The sequence below is a fragment of the Phyllostomus hastatus genome, unplaced genomic scaffold, assembly GCF_019186645.2.
Source record: "Phyllostomus hastatus isolate PE091 unplaced genomic scaffold, TTU_PhHast_1.1 phas_contig_16, whole genome shotgun sequence".
Classification (NCBI taxonomy): domain Eukaryota; kingdom Metazoa; phylum Chordata; class Mammalia; order Chiroptera; family Phyllostomidae; genus Phyllostomus; species Phyllostomus hastatus.
The window spans coordinates 19,025,001-19,045,440 of NW_025333643.1; the positions used below are offsets into that span (position 1 = coordinate 19,025,001).

At 40.6% G+C, this 20,440-nt stretch overlaps 1 protein-coding gene across 26 annotated transcripts in view; it reads right to left on the reverse strand.

Annotated features, from left to right (window-relative positions):
- CADPS (calcium dependent secretion activator) overlaps window positions 1-20,440 on the reverse strand; it is a 461,254-nt gene that overhangs the window by 38,539 nt on the left and 402,275 nt on the right. For all 26 annotated transcript variants that reach the window (XM_045832207.1, XM_045832200.1, XM_045832201.1 and 23 more), the window contains one exon: window positions 6,332-6,364. In XM_045832207.1, coding sequence (XP_045688163.1) covers window positions 6,332-6,364 — 33 coding nt within the window. The remainder of the gene's footprint in view (window positions 1-6,331; window positions 6,365-20,440) is intronic.

The window sequence follows — 20,440 nt, forward strand, 5'->3', positions numbered from 1 at the left end:
AGGTATTAATTTGAAAAACAATGAAGACAATCCAAAGCCACAGCAGTCAACTGTTACACTTTCAAGCAATTTTCATGGAATGGATCGAGCAGGTTCTGTGATGGACCTATAATTGTTGCAGTTTTATGAAATGAAACAATAGAGGTTCTCCAATGAGACGAAAGTGATAGCTATCAGTTCTAAACTGGCAGCTCTCTCTTCCTTTCCCTTGGGCAGCTGCCCATCAAAAGGCATTCTCATGAGCATAGACCCCTAACTTGGGGGACTTGAGAAACTTACTATTATTGTTTCCAATTTTTCCTGGTGATACTGCAGATATGGCCTTTTTCTGGACATATCAAGCTCTTTTAGGGTTAAGATCCAAAGCCAAATTCAGCAGACCTATTAATAACCTGCAATGTTAGAACTGTGATCTACAATAATGGTTATTTTAACCATGCCTTCTCTTTCCACTAAATTTGCTATCCTCAAAGGGCCATTTAAGCTCTAAAAACTTTGATTAAAAAAGGAAAAAATAGTATATGCCCTGATAGATGTGGCTCAGTGGGTTGGGCATCGTCCCGCATCCTGAAAGGTCACCCGTTGGATTCCCAGTTTCCCATAGGGCACAGGCTTATGTTGTGGGCCAGGTCCCCAGTTGGGGCTGTGCGGGAGGCAACTGAGCAATGTTTCTCTTATGCATCACTGTTTCTCTCCCTCTTTCCTCCCTCCTTTCCCTTCTCTCTAAAAATAAATAAATAAAATCTTTAAAAAATCAGTATGATTCATCTTCCCCAGCTAGTTAAGAAGCTCCATAATTATCTATTTTTGACCCTGTTTATTTTTTTCATTGCACTTATCAATATCTGACATTGTACTCTGTATTCATTTATTGTTTTTTATCTGTCTTAGCCAACTAAAATATAAAGTCCATAAATTCAGGGATTCTATGAAACTTTATTTGGTCTATTTTCTATTAATCCTTAGCACATAGAATGATGCCTGGTATATAGTACGTGCTCAGTAAATATTTGCTGAATGAACAAATCCATGAATGAATAAGGCCCCCCAACCATCTCCTATTTAAATCTCTTCAGTCATACTACAGCAGCTCCTCAACTAAAGTTTGTTTCCTTCAGTGTCTTTCTGTTATAACATTAATAGCTGATGAGATGCCCTAGGAATTAACTCTTGTTTATGTCCATTAGCCATGGTAAAATTGGTTTTGTTATATCTCATTCCACTTAAAGTTGCAGTTTTCAAGAACCTATCGATGATATTAAGTGAGGACTTATTGCACATAGATTTTTATTGGATCCTTCACAAATTGGAACTTTTGAAAATAATTTAAATTTCTCTGGGCCTTCCCTGGATGGTGTGGTTCAGTTGGTTGGAGTGTCATCTCATAAACTGAAGGGTCACGGTTTCGATTTCCAGTCAGAACACATGCCTGGGTTATGGGTTTGGTCCCAGTCAGGGTGCGTGTGAGAGGCAACTGATTGATGATTCTCTCTCACATCAATGTTTCTGTCCCTCCTGTCCCTCTTGTTGTCCCTCCCTTTCCCTCTCTGTAAAATAAATAAGTATGTCTTCAGGTGAGGATAGAAAACAAATTAAATAAAAATAAATAAATACATTTCTCTGGGCCTTAGTTATACTATCTGTAAAATGGGATTGATAATAGCTCCTTACTTACCTTCATAAATTATGATCAGCTAAAATAATGTATGTTAAAATGCTTTAAAAGCCGTATTACTATGCAAACATTAAACCACCATGATCTCCTCATGCCAATATTATATTACCTCATAGCCTTACCTACCTTTACAATCTACTTTGGAACCAAGAAGGAAACTAAAAACAGCATCAAAATAAAAACACGAAGTCTCTGTATGAAAAATGCAAAGTTTTTTCTTAATAGGGTCTTTGGGGCTTCCACTTACTACTGTTTCCTTTTGAATCAGCTTTATATCCAACTGCAACAAGTTTGCTTACCCTCCTTTGGGGGCCAGCCAGGGGAAAGAGGGGACTTGTTTGGAACAAGTGTGCTGACAAAAGGGTGATATCAGGTTTCCCGATGTCCTGAGTGTGAGGGAGAAAGCTGCCAAACTGTAGCTCCACACATGCAGAGTCACCAGTGGTGGGTGTCGGGAGAGGCAAGCTGTCCCTACCCTTGGGAGGCTGTGGGTGGAGCAGGTCACTGGGGAAAGTCATGCTGGAAAGGTTAAAGTGTGGCTAGTTCCTTGTCTAAAAAAAGCAGGGGAGGATATATAATGCATTTTAAGTAGATTTCCAACCAAGCAGCTAAAATATAAACTGTTTACACACAAACGAGCTCACTTGTAGTTATATATGGAAAATATTCTTAGCTAAACAACTGGTGCTATTAGATAAATTAGGCTATAACCACATTGTTATCGACAAATAGTGGGAAAATGTTAGACAATGGTTTGAATATCCCACAATTACATTGCTTATTTAAAATGTGGCTTGAACAGACTGATGGCATAGGATATAGATTTTTAGAGGACATACAATAAAAAACAAATAAATTAATCTCTGTATAGTTAACTCCATCCACGTAGGGAACACCTCATTTGTGAAGGAGTCACTGTGTGGCTTAGGAAAAATAAGGCATTTTAATCATAGTTTATTCCTATCAGGATACTTCTGAGTTTCAGAAAATGAAATCAGACTTTCAGTATCCTAAACAAGCCCTAATTAGCAACGTAAGTCTGCTATGTATTCTTGAGGTTCCAATACTACATTTAAAACAAAGAGATATGCTTTGGTGAATATGCAACATTTTGAATGACTGGTAATAATGTTTCTCTTTGTTAGTGTGGATGATTAAGACAAGTCTCTAGGGTAACTAACTACTAGTTTCCACACAGAACTAAACCAATTAACCATATGCCAACCTCACACAGTAACATAAATGAACTCAGAGCCTTGAGAGCTAAAAATAACTTAAACGATGATTTTATCCACTGATACTTAAACCTGGTTGCAAATGAGAAGGACCTGGGGAGCTTTAAAAAATACCGATACTTAGACCCCACACCCTAGAGATTGTTTTAATTTGGCAAGCGACCTGGCACTAACATGTAAAAATCTCCCCAGGTGTTTCCAATTTGTAGACAAGGTCAAGAATCACTGATTGAATCCGTTGGTTCCCAGACCTGGACTACATATCAGAATCATGTGGAGGGCTTTTCAGAAACAGATTTCCAGGCTCCATCCCAGAACTACTGAATCCTAATCTCTGGAGGCAAGGAATGAGAAATCCCTATTAAAAACAAACAAACAAAAAACAAAGCAAAGTAAAACAAAAATTCTTGCCAAGTATTACCACTGCACATCTTGGTTTGGGGACCACTGAATGGGTGATAGTTGTATGCTGATAAACTGGCTCTTCAAAACAAAAAACCCGAAACAACAAAATAACACAAACAGCAAAACTTGATTTGCAGTGCTTGCCAATTTCAATGGTGTAAATACTCTCCATGGCTGAGTTGGCACTGCCAATGTGCCCTCACTGAAGTCAGAGTTGGAAAGAAATGCACACCGTTGACACTTTTTGTGGATCCAGTGCCAACAGGTTCTGTCTACTAGTCAAAGTGCTTGCATTTGAATGTTCACCCTCCTACTTACTTGCTGGGAAAGCCTGGGCATACTGTTGTACTTTACCTCCCTCAGTTTCCTCAGCTGTGGAACAGGATAGAAATACTACCCCACTACCCCCCCATACTCCCCCCCATAGGGCCGTTTTGAGAAGTAAATGATTACTATTATTTATTACAATGTGTGAACAATGTACATGTAGTACATATATCTATTACACACTGTTTTCTCTAAAATTGTAATCATTATCACTATATTATTTACTATCATATTATTTGCTATAAAATATACTTTTATCAACTTGATATTAAAGTTTACCTTTTTATAAGCCATAATTGGTGAAATTATACATTTGAGGTGCTAATCATAGTTTTTCCAATAGTAAATTACTCAATGAATCAAATAAAGATGTTCATCTGTGCACTAACTAAAATCAACTGACAGATGGCATAGTGCTCAAGAGCACTGGTTGAAATCTCAGCTCTGCCACTTAGCAACTGTGAGACCCTAAGGAAGTGAAACTCTGCAGCCTCAGTTTTCTAATCTTTAAAGTGGGTTTGTTGTGAAGATTAAATGTAAAGTCCTCAGAAGGTGACCAGCACACAGTGAGTGCTTTATGAGGTTTGATTGCAGTTGTTATCACCATATTGTATATTGCCAGTGGCAAATGTGCCATATTTTGGGACATGCTGCATCATTTTCTTTTGCTTCCCTAAAGGGTGGAGACTCTGCTAATTCATTTTGTTCCCCCAGATGCTCAGCTCTGATATAGCATAATTCATCCATAAATACAATATGACTATACAGGGCACCTGTCCTGTTGATGTGCAGCCCATTTATTTTTACCTCATTTGTACAGTAAATCTAGACCTACCTTGTAGGAATTAGGTTGAACCACTTGAAATGGTTGACCTCCCACATGTGCCAATTTGAGTTGCTAGTTCTGACTCCCTGATCTCCACATATTTGGGCCTTGCCTACTTTTTACCTGTTCTATCTTACCTTGCTGATGAAATCTCCCCTCTGCTTTGAGGCTGAGAGAAAACAAACCTCAGCCATGAGATCTTTGAGTTAGGAGCCTAGAATTTCCATTTCTACTACAGTTGAAGACCATGGCAGGCCAGAGCTAATGTCAGCAAATCCAGCTCCCACTCCCATGCAATAGCTTGTGGGCATCACATGCCCATTCCCCACCATGTGTCCTGCTCCTGCTGCTGAAATGTCTGATGAGGGCCAGTCAGGTACTGAGTGTTCCATATACGAATGCCATTTAATCTACACAGCAAACCTGTGACTTAAGTATTATTACCTCTATTTTAAGGATGGGGAAACAGGCACAGAAAATTCGAGAAGTCTGCTCTCTGTGAACTGAAAGTTAATTGTTTGGGGCTTGAACCAATAAATTACTTAACTTCTTTCCTTGCTGCAATTATGTAAGCTTTTTCTCTTCTCATTGTAAGGACTATCTGTGCAAAGTAGTCAGAGGTCCCTTGATGAGAAATATTATATAACCCTGGCTGGTGTGGCTCAGTGGATTGAGTGCCAACCTGAGAACCAAAGAGTTGCCGGTTCAATTCCCAGCCGGACACACATTGATGTTTCTCATCCTCTCTTTCTCTCTCCCTTCCCCTCACTCTAAAAATGAATAAATACAATCTTTCAAAAAAGAAACATTATATAAATTCAAAGCATAATTATTGCTTGTATATCCTTTCATTAAGCAAATAAAATATATGCTAATGCTAAATTCATTCCAATTTTCCATTTTGCCTTCCCTTGAGAAATAAGCCAATAAACCATTACACACTTAACTTCCTGGGGAAATGAATTTAAATGTTAATATAAATCCTTTTAGAAAAAAACAAATTTTAACAAATAAGTATTTGAACAAGGAGGGTACTTAACCACGTTCAGAATGAAAAACGTTCAGTATAAGACTCTTGGTAGCTGTTGAGATAAGCTCTCTAAATTTAATATTTTATAATACACTCACACCTCTTTTGTTAGAAATGGAGAAAGAGAATCATTTTCCTTTCCCCTCTATTGGAATACATTTAAATCTCTCCAATTTTATTTTGCTAATAGTTAGGGCACAGTCTGTCTATAAATGTGTCCTGGTTTATCACAGGTAATCCCACATGCTAGTATTCATGTGTAATACTTAACCTCAATTTAAATGTAAATTTGGGCAACTTCAAGGGCTTTATCTGAGAACTTTGAGAGCTCTCTTTGTTAATGAGGTCTGTATTAATTATAAGCAGTTTTGTAAGTTTCCCTTAAAACAATTGTAGAACTGACCCCTAAATGAACAAATTCAGAATTTGTTTTTATTTTTTTTAATACTGGCACCCTGTGCAAATTTCTAGTTCATGACTCCACTTCCAAGGTGAGGTAATGTGAGTGGAGTGATCACAGAATGAAATATAGCAGAAAAACCAATGAAAATAAAAATGAAAGAAAACTGGGTTTACCCTCAAATAGGGTGTCTCTGCTTGATGAAAGAAACTATACCCTCTTCTCATCTGCTAAAAATTTTACCATGAAATGTTCTTGGCTTCCCTCTTTCTGGTAATTCAATTTGGGAATATACAATTTAGCAGCAACTAATAAAAAAGGCATCATCAAAATTTTCATAAAAGCAAATAAATAGGTAATTAAATCAAAACAAATACCCCAAAATCAAGAACCAAAAAAATCAAACCCACAAAAACAGTTTTCAAATACTCACAGGTACATCCACATATTTGGAAGCTGCCTTCACCTAAGAAGAAAAGAAGAGGATGGAAGTGAGGCTGGTGTTTATGTTTAATTGTTCACAGCTCAATGTTGTATCACCATAAGAGTTAAAACAATATGCTGGCACATGGAGCTGTCCAGGAAACATAGAAAGGTACTAAAAAATAAAATCTGTTTGCTTTTTTTCCCTTAAGCCATAGCTACTGCTTGAGAGAAAGAGGGAGAAGGACAGGGAGAGAGAAAGAGCAGGAGGAGGAAGGGGAGGCAGAAGAGAAGGAGGGAAGAAGGGAGGGAGACAGGGAGATGAGGACAGAGGGAGACAAAGTGAACAGAAAGAGAGTGAAGTTTTCCTGACTGAGTTTCCAAAGCTGGTGTGGGAACTTGGTATTTTCTTCTCTCCCTTTTGACAGGGTGGAAAATGACTGTAACTAAACCCCAGTTGAGGAGTACAGAGCTCACCAGTCTAGAAAAGCACCTAAAGACTGGTATCACCTCTTGGGTCTTTGTGTAATTTGGCTGCAGGTTTGTCTCAATTAAATCCTTCAGTTCTCAGTTTCTATTAACCCTGTTCAAGAAGAGGGGTGTGGTGGGGGGCATCCTTAACCCCGAGGTATATGGGTATCTGTGGGTGGGGTTAGAAGGATACTGGAGGCTTTCAAAACTGTCCCAAGGGTGCTGTTGGGTCTCTTGGTTTTGAATACTAAAAAACCCAGAAGGGAAGTACAGGAAGTGATTATGAAATTTATTTTCAGTTTTTGGGGAGGGAATCTGGCAGAGTAGTGTGTTTTAGAGCATGGAATTTGGAGTCAGATCTGGGTTCAAATCCTGCCTTATCAAATTAAAAGCTGTGTGACCTTGGGCAAATTACTTTATCTCTGTGAGCTTCAGTCACATCATCTGTGAAGTGGAGATTCTACTAGTGCCTACTGCAGCTGGTTGCCATGAGGGCAAATTCAAATAAGTCCTGGGACATAGTAAACATGCTACAAATAGCAGCTAAGATGAGCAATTCATAAGCAAACATGGGTGGGCTCTGGATGCTGTGAGGAGTCAATGAAGAGCTGGGTTTGAGGAAAAGCACCTATGGGAATACATCTGATATTCCATGTGTCTCATTTTGACTTGCATTTGGTCACACATGTTCCTCCAGGCACAGATAAGACCGAGGGGCTACATCTGGGGTCTGAAAGGGTTTCCAATTTTATGGGCAACCACAAAGACTGCAAACACAGCAGTTAGGATGTCTTTTCACATCTCAAGTAGGCTTCCCTTTGACATCTGGCTGAGCTCTATATAGAAAATCTCAACTCCTACCTATATGAAAGTATCCAGGGGAACATTTCCCCCCTCTTGCCCTTTTCCCAAAGCTACTTTGCAAAATGTCAACTCCCAAGGGACAGAAGCCAATGAGCCAAAGTGAGGGGTAGAAAGACCTAGGATTTAGAGTCAAAAGTTCTGTAAGTGACAGAAGAGGTTGACCCTGGGATAATCACTTCAGTACCTTAGTCTTGGGTTCTAGATTTCTAGAACAGGCTGATAATACTGTGTACTTTGCAGGATTGAGAGCCTGATCAGGTGAAAAAAATATTAGAAAGTGCTTCATAAACTTTAAAGGGCTGAACATACATCAGTTAATTATTGAGAGAGCAAAACATTCTGTCCTCTGGAATCACTGCCAACACCCAAGATGATCCCAGATTCTCCTGCTACGGATCCTCCTGGGATGTTACCTTTTTCCTTTGCATCCATGATAGCCACTGAAAGTCATACTTTTTGTGCAATGTCTGTCTCCTGTAAAATGTCATATCTTGCTCACGGCTGCCTCCCTTGTGACTTACTTGGAACCTGGCTTAGAAAAGGCACTTAGGAAAAATTTGTAGAAGAAAGGAAAGAGAAAAAGCTAGTGACCAGTTCTGGCTTCAGGATGGTTGAGGACTATGCCGAGGAATGAACAGATTGAGAAGCTGCTGAAAGCCAACATATTTATATATAAAGCTGGCTATCTGCAAAGGCTGGTGGACAAAGCAAACTGCTCTGGGCCATTAAAAGGATTGAGGAACATGTTTCAGGTTTTGCACAACTAATATTTCTATTGAATTATCCATAACCCCAAATCATTCCTCTTTATTCCTGTTCCAAAATTTCATTTGGGCAAAAATGTGGCTTTCCTTTCTTCCAAGTCTTCCTCCATTTAAAACATCATCCAACACTTTGAGGATGTTTTCCACTTTGCAAAGCACTTTTATGTACAGTTTCTTCTTTAAGCCACCCCGTAAAGTGGGGGATATGAGTCATATCTATTTATGATTGGGAACACTAAAACCCACAGAATTTAAGACTTCATTTGCTAATGATCTCAGCCAGAAGGCAGAGAAGCCAGGACCCCTGAGTCCCAATTTTTCCTTTGGAACTCCTGATCTCCTTCCTCACCAATGGTAGAAAAGCATGAAGAATTCAAAGATCAGTGGTCAGAGCAGGTGATGGCAAAATAATTATTCTCAGTGGGACATTGTCTCCTTTGCTCTGTAGAGTTAGTGCTCGGCAGTTGGTGGGAGTTTTGCTACAGCTGAAATGATCAACCTTTAAACACGCCTACTCTCCATTTACCACTGACATACAGTTCCAATCCAGAGAATGACACCAGTCAAATTCTGTTCCTTTCCAGGCGGTTTGGGAAACAAAGCAAGCTCTGTGTAATGAATGAAAACCATCCCCTCTGCTACATGTAGCAGCCTTCCATTCGCTAGGCTTGTTTTTGTTTCTGATAACTGCTGACTTGCATGGGGCCTTATCAACCTTAGGAAAAAATAGTTCAGACTAAACTGTGATCCAATGATCATTTAGAAACATGTGGTATACCATTTTTGGTTCTGGCCATTGAACTTTAAGAAGGATGCTGATAAGGATACAGGGGCATCTGGAAGGGCCTTGTGTAAGGAATGTGAAAGCAGAGGCATCTTGCAGGAAAAGGAAGGGCTAATGGCAAATAAAATGATAATCTTCATGTAGTTTAAGTAAGGGCTTCAATGCACGTGGAGTGGACTTGTACATGGCCCTTCTAGAGAATAGAATCAGGATGAAGGAGTGAAATGACAGAGCCCCTGAAGAAGGTACTAATGGCTGTCTCAGTCCAGCCAGTCGCAGCTGTTCCTGGATGTCAAGACCTCTCTAGGGCAGCTCCAGCAGCTATGTGGAATGCCCAGGTGTGAGCCTTTCCCTATGTGAGAGGACCTCTCTAAGGCTATTCCTAGTCTCCTTAAGTGGTAGGAAGCCACCATCAGCCCTCTTTTTCACAGTACTCATGGTAAGGTACAGCAGAGTGGGTACTCAGGCAGAGAAGCAGGATCAGAACTCTGGCCCCTGGAATTCTTTCCTGCCTCGTCAACAGTGCTACCTTTAAGCATATTGTTTCTTTTAGGTGTCCACAGGGATATATATTTTAGCCAGCTACATTCTATATCAGAGGTCCTCAAAATTCAAGAGCACACCAGATCCTGTCTCTAGATCAAATCAACAACAGGTCTTAGTATCTACCCAAAACTATTTTCTATTATATGTAAATCCTTTGATGAATAAAATATAACTGCTTGAAAAGTACTACCTATTTTGTAGAATTTTGTCAGTTTTTCTCTCCCATCCATCGTTCTCTAAAGTATGTGTGTGATTTTCTTTCTTTCTTTCTTTCTTTCTTTCTTTCTTTCTTTCTTTCTTTCTTTCTTTCTTTCTTTCTTTCCTTCTTTCTCTCTCTCTCACTCTCTCTCCCCCTCCCCCTCCCCCTCCCTCTCTCTCTCTCTCTCCCCCTCCCCCTCCCTCTCTCTCTCTCTCTCTCTCTCTCTCTCTCTCTCTCTCTCTCTCTCTCTCTCTCTCTCTCTCTCTCTCTCTCTCTCTCTCTCTCTCTCTCTCTCCTTGAAAAGAAATCTTCCTAGTGAAGTGATTTAGGATTGAAGAGCCTAGTGAAGAGGATAAGCTTGGTATTGGCTGGGTCAGAATTGGCTTTGCCATTTTCTAGCTGAGTGACTTTGAGCAAGTTACTTAACTTCTCTGAGCCTCCTCTGCAAGTGGAACAATAATAATATTACTCAAAGGGATACTGAGAGGGTTGAGTGAGGCAATTAGATAAGTGTGTGGAACAGTGTTGGGTACATGGTCAAATGCACCTGTTCTTATCATGATTAGTGGACACACTGACTTACTGATGTAGATACAGCACGTGCTCCTTGTCCTAGTGGCAGTGGTGACAATTTCACTCCCCACCTCTAGATCACAGGTAATTTCTTGCCATAACAAAAGGACACTGGAATCTCCCAGATTACTAGCAGATGTCTGAGTAGATTCTAAGTCTGGCATACTCTATGCTAATTCTGTGAACACCCTATGCAGTGGAGAACTTGCCTGTGAAAGACTGATGCAGACAGCAAAGCCCTCTCTTCCCTACTTCAGGATAGCTGAGCTTAGGCTGAGCTGAGAGGGTGTTCCCTAGACCTTGTACTCTGTGATATTCAATGATACCTACCTACTGCTTTCCAGGACCAAGCTACACACCCTGGGAATTGCAGATTAGGATGGGGATGAGGGGTTTGCCCCAGACACCTGATCTAGCACCCTTTTGAAGCAGGGACTCATTTGCTCTCAAAGGAGAGGCAAGAAGTATGACTTCATTTCCTGAGACTCCCTACTTTCTCACCATCCCCTCTGGTGGGGCAAAGACTACCAGTTTTCTAGTAGTATCCATGAGACCCCACTCCTACCCTGGCTTCCCAGATACAGCCAGTTCTGGGGAAGGAATTTAGAAAAGGAGACAGAGATCAGGAGAGTCTGTGGACACCAGGGTGATATTTGGGAGACAAGCTGTCAGTGAGCAACCTGTTCATGTTTCCACAGGCCTAAAGCAAAGGGCATTGATTACCTATGAAGCAGCATATGAGGGGCTGTAGATGAGAGCTTTGTTCCATGATTCCTAGCCTCCTTCTCAGATGATATCTAAATGTACAATCTCTCCAACACTCGGAATCAGTCATGTCCATCCAACAATTAAGATTTATTTGTAACACTTCTTGAGTGCCTATGACTTCCCAGGTGATGAGTTAGGAACATTATATTTAATCCTTACAACAACCTTTTGAGGAGGGGGTATCCTATCAATGTTCCCTTTTTACAGATAAAGAAACAGAGGCAAAGAGTGATGAAGCAACTTGGCTTAAAGTCACATAGCTAATAAATTATAGCATTGGATCTCCCATCTCTAAGATGTCCATTGTTCAATAAAAAAACTATCAAAACTTTTATTGACCATTCATATTTAAGTCTTGTTTGTGGTGTGTGTGTGTGTAGATACTACCTAAAATGGCTTCAGCAGGAAAAATGTATGAGGGATTTGAATAATTATCTCTGTTGACTCAGTCAGGGCAGAAGGTCCAACATGCTTTCTCTGGCCTGAATGTCCCAGCTAATTACCTCAACCCTCCACCTGACTTAGCGTGTGTAGACAGGCTTAATGGTTTCTCTATTGAGTTCTTCCATTATTTTTCAGGTGCCCAAGGTAATCTTTCCATTGAACACTCACCATTCTGGGATTTTCACAATGCTGATGACTAAGGGATTTTCTTCTGCCTGGTCCTAATGAGGGGACCTGAGTTAATCATTGTGAAGCTTTGATAGGAAGCTCAGCAGGGGCTTAAACCACTTCTCTGGCTTCATTAGGGGAACAAGCAACCCAGGTGCAGACCATGCAGACCTCAGGGCTTGATACTATTAAATCAATGCACGGACAAAAATAAAGTGGATTAGGCCCTTTTTGCAAACAGAAATCTGGTGTGTAAGACTCAAAGATGGGAGAAAAAAGAAATCTGAACAGATACTACTGCATTAGCAAATGCCCAAGCTCTCCTTTCTCCCCAGGGTCTCTTGAAAAAAAAAACCTCAACTGAGAAAACAATTTATTCTCTGCACAGGCTGACTCTACCCCTGCCTATTTGACTTCACAAGAGCTCTGAGCTGATTTCTCTGCCTTCACCTAGAAACACCGACCTCACCACCATCTCAAGAGACTAGCAAAACTGACGTCAATTCTGGCTTTTGTAGTTTCTGCTGCCAGGATAATGATGCTATTTTGTTCCTTTCTCCACTTCCCTAACTCAGGCAATCTTAGTGATATGGATTCTTTTTCTTTTTGAGAATCAGGCAGTTCAGTATGTAAAAGTGTTACTTAATGCCTCTATTATCCATAAAATAATTATCTCTATTCCTTGAGTGTTATCACCTGTCACCATCCTCATATCTAGAATATAGGTTCTATGAGGAATAAGAACTTCTCTTTCTCTCCTCAGTGTCTACACTGCATGTTGTACAGTAGAGGCTCAATAAAAATGTGTTGGATGAATAAATTCTGAGTATGGTACTCTTTACTTGGTACCCAGGGTAGAGGTTCCCAGAGCTTTCTTGAAGTTGATTTTTAACCTTTAACATTCTGAAAGGGACACTGAAGAAAGTGAAGTGAGGTACTACTGCTTTGAAAGGAACTGGTATTTGTTTCCTCGATGCAAAGAGCTTGTTTTCCTACACTATGGGAGTCCATTGTGGAGGTAAGAGCTTGGGGTCTGGAGTCAGATGCCTGGGCTACTATGTGGCCCTGCCACATACCAGCTGTGGGCCAGGCCATGAATCTCTTTAAGCATCAGCTTCCTTCTTGGAAAAAAGAAATAATGACAATAATACCCCCTTGTGGTTCTGTGGATTACTCATTTAAAAAGTCTTGTTTCTTAAGTGTTTAACATGTATAGGACACCATTCTAAGCATTTGACCTCTATTCATTTAGTGCATGGCAAAGGATTAAACAAGTTCATGTGTGTAAAAACCTTTGCACAGGACCTAGCATATAGTATGTATTCAATAATTGTTGGCTATTAGTTTTGCATTCTCTTTTCCTTTCACCTCCAAAGAGGAAGGTTTGATGGGTCAGGTTCTAGGGTGTAGACTGGGCTGTTTGCTAGTGGTTGGGGTCAGTAAACCTTGCATATCTGCACACTTAGGTATGGTGCTTCTGTTTCATGGTTAGGATGCTTCAGGTAGGAGCATGGGACTTGTGTATAAGAGACTTGGGCATCTTACTCCACTCTTCTTTTCTGGCTCTGGGTGATCTAGGCCATCTCTGTGACCCTACATCTCCCTGACATTTCTGCATTGAAATGTGGACCCCATATCCAGTTCACAGCATGGTAGCTTGTTTCCAAATACACTTGCCATCAATTATTTTGCTCCCTGTGTGGGCATCACACTCCCTCATTGAGAAGTGGAGTTTATTCCTCCATCTCTGTGGAGTCTGGGCTGGCCTATGACTGCTTTGCCCAACAGAATATGCTGGAAGTGACTCCGTGTCAGTTCTGAGCCTAGTCTTGGAGAGGGCTAGCAGCTTCCACTTCCTCACTCTTGAAAGCCAGCTGCCATGTAAGTGCACTGTGCTAGGACTACCACTTTGTGAGAAACCAAGCCACCTGGAGAAGGATGAGACCCCACATGGGGAGAAAGAAGCCCATGGAAGCACATCGAGTTATCAGACATGCAGCCCTAGCCCAGCTCATTTCCCTGCTAAATGCAGCCAAGTGAGCAACCCTGGTCAGTGACACATGGAACAAAAGAATCTCCTAGTGGAACTCTTCCTAAATTCCTAAGCCCACAAACTGTGAGCACAATAATCTGATTGTTTTAAGTCACTATTTTGCCATAGTCTGTTATGCAGCAATAGATGAAAATCAAGATATTGAAAACGGTGTTATTTTGTAGTATATTTTCCCCAACTTTATCCGTTGCATATATTTCTCTGGAGGAGGTCGCTGATGGTCTAGGACAGGATTTGGTCATTCCTGAGTTTCCTGGCTCCAAAAACATTAATGAGCAACCTGATTTTCACCTGATCCTTAATTATATTTATTGAGCACATATGTGTGGGGCACTGTGCTAAGTATCTTATGTATAATTAACTCAATCATCACTGTAGAATATGGGTGTCAAACTCATTTTCACGGAGGGCCACATCAGCCTTGCATTTGCCTTCAAAGGGCTGAATGTAATTTTAGGACTGTATAAAAGTAACTACCCCTTAACTAGGGGCAAGGAGCTCAGCACTGCTGCTGGCTAGAAACAAGGTGCTGGGCTGGATAAAACAAGGTGGAGGATGGGATTTGGCCTGTGGGCCTTCTGTCTTCCACCTGTGCTGCAGAACATTAGGAGACTAGTTTCATAATCCCCACTTCATAGATGGGGATGTTGAGGCTCAGAGAGGTTAAACAACTCTCAAGAGGTGAACCAGGAAGTAGTGAGAAGTGAAACTGGAATAAAAGCTCAGGTCTGATTATAAAGTGCCTAAGTCTTTCATTATATTAAGTGGTTGATATTCTGAAAATGATGTGTCATTCTAAATGTATTTCTTACCACATGGGATGTGGAAGAAGGGGAGCCTACTTTGTGGAACATAGAGCCTTTGGGTAGGACAGATCTTGGTTTTTTATTATTTGCCATCACTTACTAGTTGAGTTTGGGAAGTATTATTTCAACTCCCATAGCTTCTATAATCTCATTTTCAAAATGAGGATAACAACAGTACTTCTCCATAATATCCTTGTGAGGCCAAACAGGCTGACATCATATAAAGTGCACAATGCAATGCCTGGTACATAGTAAAGGCTCAAGAAACATTAGCTAACATTATTACTAGTGTTTAATTCACTGTGGTTCACTGGGCATAGACTGCCATGTGTGTTCCCATCTATAGTTAATAGATTAGAACAAGGGTCAGACAACTATGGCCCATGGGCCAAACCTAGCCTGCTGCCTATTTTTGTGTGGTCCCCAAACTAAGAATGATTTTCACATTTTTAAAAAGGTTGAAAGAAAATAAAAAAAAGAATACTATTTTCTGACATGTGAAAATTACAGGATATTGACATTTTAGTGTCCTTAAGTTTTATTAGAATACAGCCACACCTATTCACTTACATCTTGTGTAGAGTGGCTTTCACACTCCAAGGGCATAGATTGAGTTCCTGTGCCAAAAACTATATAGCTTGTAAAGTCAAAATATTTATTGTCTGGTCCTTTCCAGAAGAAGTTTTCTGACTTCTGCAGTAGAACATGACTTAAATGGGAAACAGTGAGGTGTGGGAAGAATCACAAAATGTAAATTTCTAATCCTAATTTGACCATTCAATCATTGACTGACTCCTGCTACTTGCCTAATGTGTTGGCCTCATGTCTTTATCTGTTACAATAGGGCACTGGACTAATTGTTTTCTTGGATTCTTTATGGAAGTAAAAAAATATCTATGACTATCGGCTGGTGTATGAGGATGGTTCTAGTTAGGAATAGAAAACACTTCCTACACCTTGGAAAGGTTATAAATACTCCAGTAGTAAATCAAAAGGCAATTACTATTTTAGAATTAATAAGAGCTCAGGAAAGGAGACTACGGGAAAAACTGTAGTGACAGGGAAAAGGAAAATAACATTAGAGGTAAATAAATTCCATTCATGTAGGTACCAGACAATGTAGCATGGCCCAGTGGGTAGACTTGGCAAAGACAGAAAAGGATTACAATAAGCAGCATGTGTTGAGTATTTACTCTGTGCCAGGCACTGTTTTCCATGTTTCTCACTAACCACCTCATTTCATATTCCTAACACCCTTTCCTTGTAGCCTCCTCATCTGTACCTCTTCAGGCTGTTGTAAAAATTAATGAGGATGATACACATAAAGGGGATAATAGAGGAACATGGCAAACCCTCAGTGCATGCTAGCCACTCTACTGTTCTTGTTGGAATCCCCAGGCCAGAGGAACAGCTTCCTGTGACTGGGCTCCTGCCTCTCTGCTGAATTGCCCATATCTTCCTCCAGACTCCAGTTTAATGCTCTCCTTTTGTGGCAGAAATGGGATAGGAAGGGTTCACATCTGAGTACACGTAGCCCCTATGATAAGCATCACTTGGGCCAATAATGTGGAAGAAGCTGTGATCACATCAATGATCAGCAGATTGAAAATAGTATCTAAAAAAGAATGGTTCTAAAAAAGATAATTTCTAATGGGGATTGGATGCTGTATAGGGAAGTGGTTTAGAGTACAAACTCTGGGGTTGGGTCACATGGGGCCAAATTGTAGGTCTACCACTTATTAGACAAGTTACTTAACTTTTCCCATGCCTCACTTTCCTCATTTACAAGATAGGGGTAATAGTACTCATCATGAAGTTGTTGAGTTACTAACTGGGTTCCTAGAATAGTTTCCAGGGCATAGTAAGAACTATGTGTCAGTGATTACTACCATCTCAGCTAAAAATTTAGGCTGTTCTAGGTAATCAGATTTGTATATTAAGCTTGGTCTGGCCCTGCACTATCCAAGAACTACATGTGGCTATTTAAATGTATGAATTCAAACAAAATACAATTAAAAATTCAACTTTTTAGTGGTACTGGCCACATTTCAAGTACTCATGAGCTACATGTGGCTAGTGGCTGTTGTATCAGACAGTTCAGATACAGAATATTTCCATCATTGCAGAAAGTTCTATTGGGCAGTGCTGGTCTAGATGCAAGGGACATTCATAAACATACATGCATACATTTTAATGACAGGAATGAAGAGACTATCACTCAATTACCATTCTAGAACAAGAGATCACTGGGAGGAGAAAGCAGGGGAAGGGAAAGGGGTTGGGTGTCCATAACCTCATCTTGTGGGTGAAATAAGAACTAAAGGTGGATGGGTATTACTTAAAGTTATAACGGCTGTTAGAAGAGCAATAATGCTACACAATGTAACAGGAAAAGAAGGAGAAGTGGAAGATGGTGAGGTGGGCTAAAGCTCTATTGACTATAGTGGGGGGTCAGGCTCTAATATCGATCAATATAAATACAGCGATGAAGATAAATACAGAATTGTTTCAAAGGTCCTCTCTGGGGTAAGGGATTAAGGGGGAAAGAGGTAAGACAGAGGAATATTGCTTCTTAAAAAATTATTGTTACAAGTGTTTCTCTACTATTCCATTTTTAAACCACTCTATATATTTATTTCATAAAATTTTTTGAAAAAAGAACAAAACAAGTGATAGAATTTTTAACATTCCGGTGGAGAAAGACATTTTGCAGGTTTTTGCTTGACTGAAATTAGAATTCTGAGATATGTCTTCTACAAAGGCACAAGTAAAACCTAGCAAAAACCTCCCTCAATACATAATCTGGATGCTCTAAGTGCATCTTGGGAGGAAGAATACATTGTAAGTGCCAACTAAGGGACCGATTGCTTGGGGGAGACAGAATGTGCTGGTGGGTGGATGTACTGGGACTGTGTGTGCGGGTGAGCAGTTGAACAAACCTTAGTGGCTTCTGCTTGGGGCCAAGTGACAATTACAGTGAAAGCCCTTTCTAACACTTTCTGATGACTAAAGTAAAACACAACCCTTGAGTATATCTGGAATCATAGCATAATGAATTCTCAGAGCTCTGGGCAAGGGAGGGGGTGCTGAAATGTCCTCAGTACTTGCCAAAGACCAATGGCATTTCTGCCCAACTGTGAAGTGCTGTGCCCATCTAAGTGCCATGGAAGTGCAATGTGGATGCATAGCTTCTCTTATTTTCCTTTTCAGAAGGGCCAGAGTTTATAAACCCTGTTTTCATAGATGTGGGAATTTGTAGGAGACCATTCTGTGTGGCATGGGCCTAGCTCCCACTCGGAGATGCACAGGACCCACACCCACGGATAGGTTCTCCCATGGGGAAGCAGGCCTGCAATGTGCCTAGGACGCTTTGAGTCTTGCTCTTGCTAAAAACTCCCTCACCCTGAATTGAATACATTTACTGCAAAGTAACTTCCTAAAATCCATGCTAAACCTTCCAAGGATGAGTGTAACCAGTTCAACCACATTTGCCTTTTCATTTGCAAATATCCCTCTTCTGTGATGTGATTATCAGCATTGGCTCCTTTGTTTTCTGTAAAAGGTAACCACCTAAAGTGAACCTGTGCATAGTAAATGAGGATTATCATGTAATGTGCCTAGAGAGAGAAATAGAGGCCTGTCATGGCCGAGGCCATGGCTTTTGCTCCCCTTGAGAGAAAAGCCATGCTGTCCCTTTTCCTCCACTGAACTCGGTAGTCCATGTGAATGTCTCATTTCATCCATAATGATGTGGACACTGTGGGCTGGTGTCTGCATCAGGAATTGTGACACCAAACACTATTTATGCGTAGCTCATTCAGATGGCCATTGCTCAGAAACATAATCACTGGCTTTCAAAATAGGATTGATATTTGAAAGATAAGAGTAAATACTGAAATGTCTTAAAATAACATTTGTCTAAATTGCTAGTGTTAAAAGGAATGAGTGTTCAAAAATATTTCAGATAATAGAAGGAGAATATTGGATTCCAAGTCTGGACTCTCACTTCTGCTATCTCAACTCTTTTCTGTGACTTTGGGGAAAGCTATCATTTAGCTTTACTCATAGACAACATAGAAATACTTAATATTGATATATAGTCACATATAAAAATAGGGATGTATTTACCAATGATTGAATGCCTGATTTATACTATCTCATTCAATTCTTATAAAAAGTTGTCATCTTGTTTTACAAATGAAGAAACTGTGGCTCAGAGAGGTTGTGGCATTTTCCCCAGGGAACACAGCTAAAAAGTAGTAGAACTAGGACTTCAGCCTGTCCCCTACACTGCCCTACCATTTCCACAAGACAGTTTACCAAAGTTTGACGATTAAGTCCAGATGAACACTGTTGAATTACTTTGAAAGGGAGAAGTTTTATAGTTATGATGATATACATTTATTGCCAAGACCTCATCTATAACTATTGATGTAACCAGCAGGGATATTCTGAAGTGGCCTCTGAGGGCCAGTGTAGAGATTCATAGGGGCTGGGGAAAGGTGGGAGAGAGCCCAGGCTTTCCTGGAAAGCATCCTTAGGCAAGAACATGAAAAACCCGAGTTGCAGGGCTGCTGGCTGATTGCACGGCTTCTGTGCATGTTCATAAATATTGATTGTGATTAAACTATTATCATAGTAATGAGGGTAATAATACCTCCTACAGCCCTTCCCACCACACTACTTAAAGTCCCTACCTTTCATTAAACAAAGAGCTGCTGGCACTGCTGGGGAGTTGGGCAAGAGGCAGGGAAATGATCTCTATTAAACAAAAGCATTCTGTTCCATGCACCGATTAGGAGCCACCGACTCATTAATGAGGAGGATTGTTCATGTCTCCTGTTGCTCAGGGTACTGTGTTCTGAGACTGGGTCCAGGAAGTGTGTGTTCTCATCTTTCTTCTCCCCTGGGGCTTCCGAACAGATGCCCAATTGAAGTAGACCTGTTTTTCCTTCCAGTTTCCCTCATTTCTGTCCCAACCCTTCATTTCCAGAGAGGATTTCTGGAAGGCTCATGGGCTTCTTCAAACTCACCCTTTCAAAGCTGCTAACCCTTAAAATGGCTACATTCTTAACTGTTTGCCTAGCACAAGGGTAAGCAATTTATACATAATTAATCCTCACTTTAGTGGGTCTGATGGTTATTATCATTCACAGATGAAGAAACTTAGGCTCTGAGAGGTGCAACAACTTCCTAAAAGCCTCACAGTTCATGGCACCATGGAGCTGACCAGGAAACACAAATCTGTTGGGCTCCAGAGTTTGCCCTACCTTTTCCTAGTGACTTTGAACTGCTTTTTCACTTGTCTGCATGGCAAACACTCATTTTAGAAGAAACTTGTGTGTAGAGATGGGAAAGTTTTAATTTTGTAAAATGTCTAAACAAGCATGAATGTTTATTTTTATTTGATTACAAGTGGGAGCCTCTGCCCACCTCTGGCACTGTTGGGTTTTGCTTTGCCTTTTGAACATCTCTTAACACTAAGGAGCCCTACAGGATGCGAACTCAAAGAGGGCAGGAGCCATGTCTCACTTGTGTCCCTGGCTTCTGCACAGCCTCAGTGCTGGACAACTGAGGGCTGTGTCATCATTACTGAACAGTAATGTTTCTACACAAGGAATTACCTGTCACCCATGATGCTCTCTCTTTCTCCCCTTGGTTGTCTCAGTCTGAACTTGA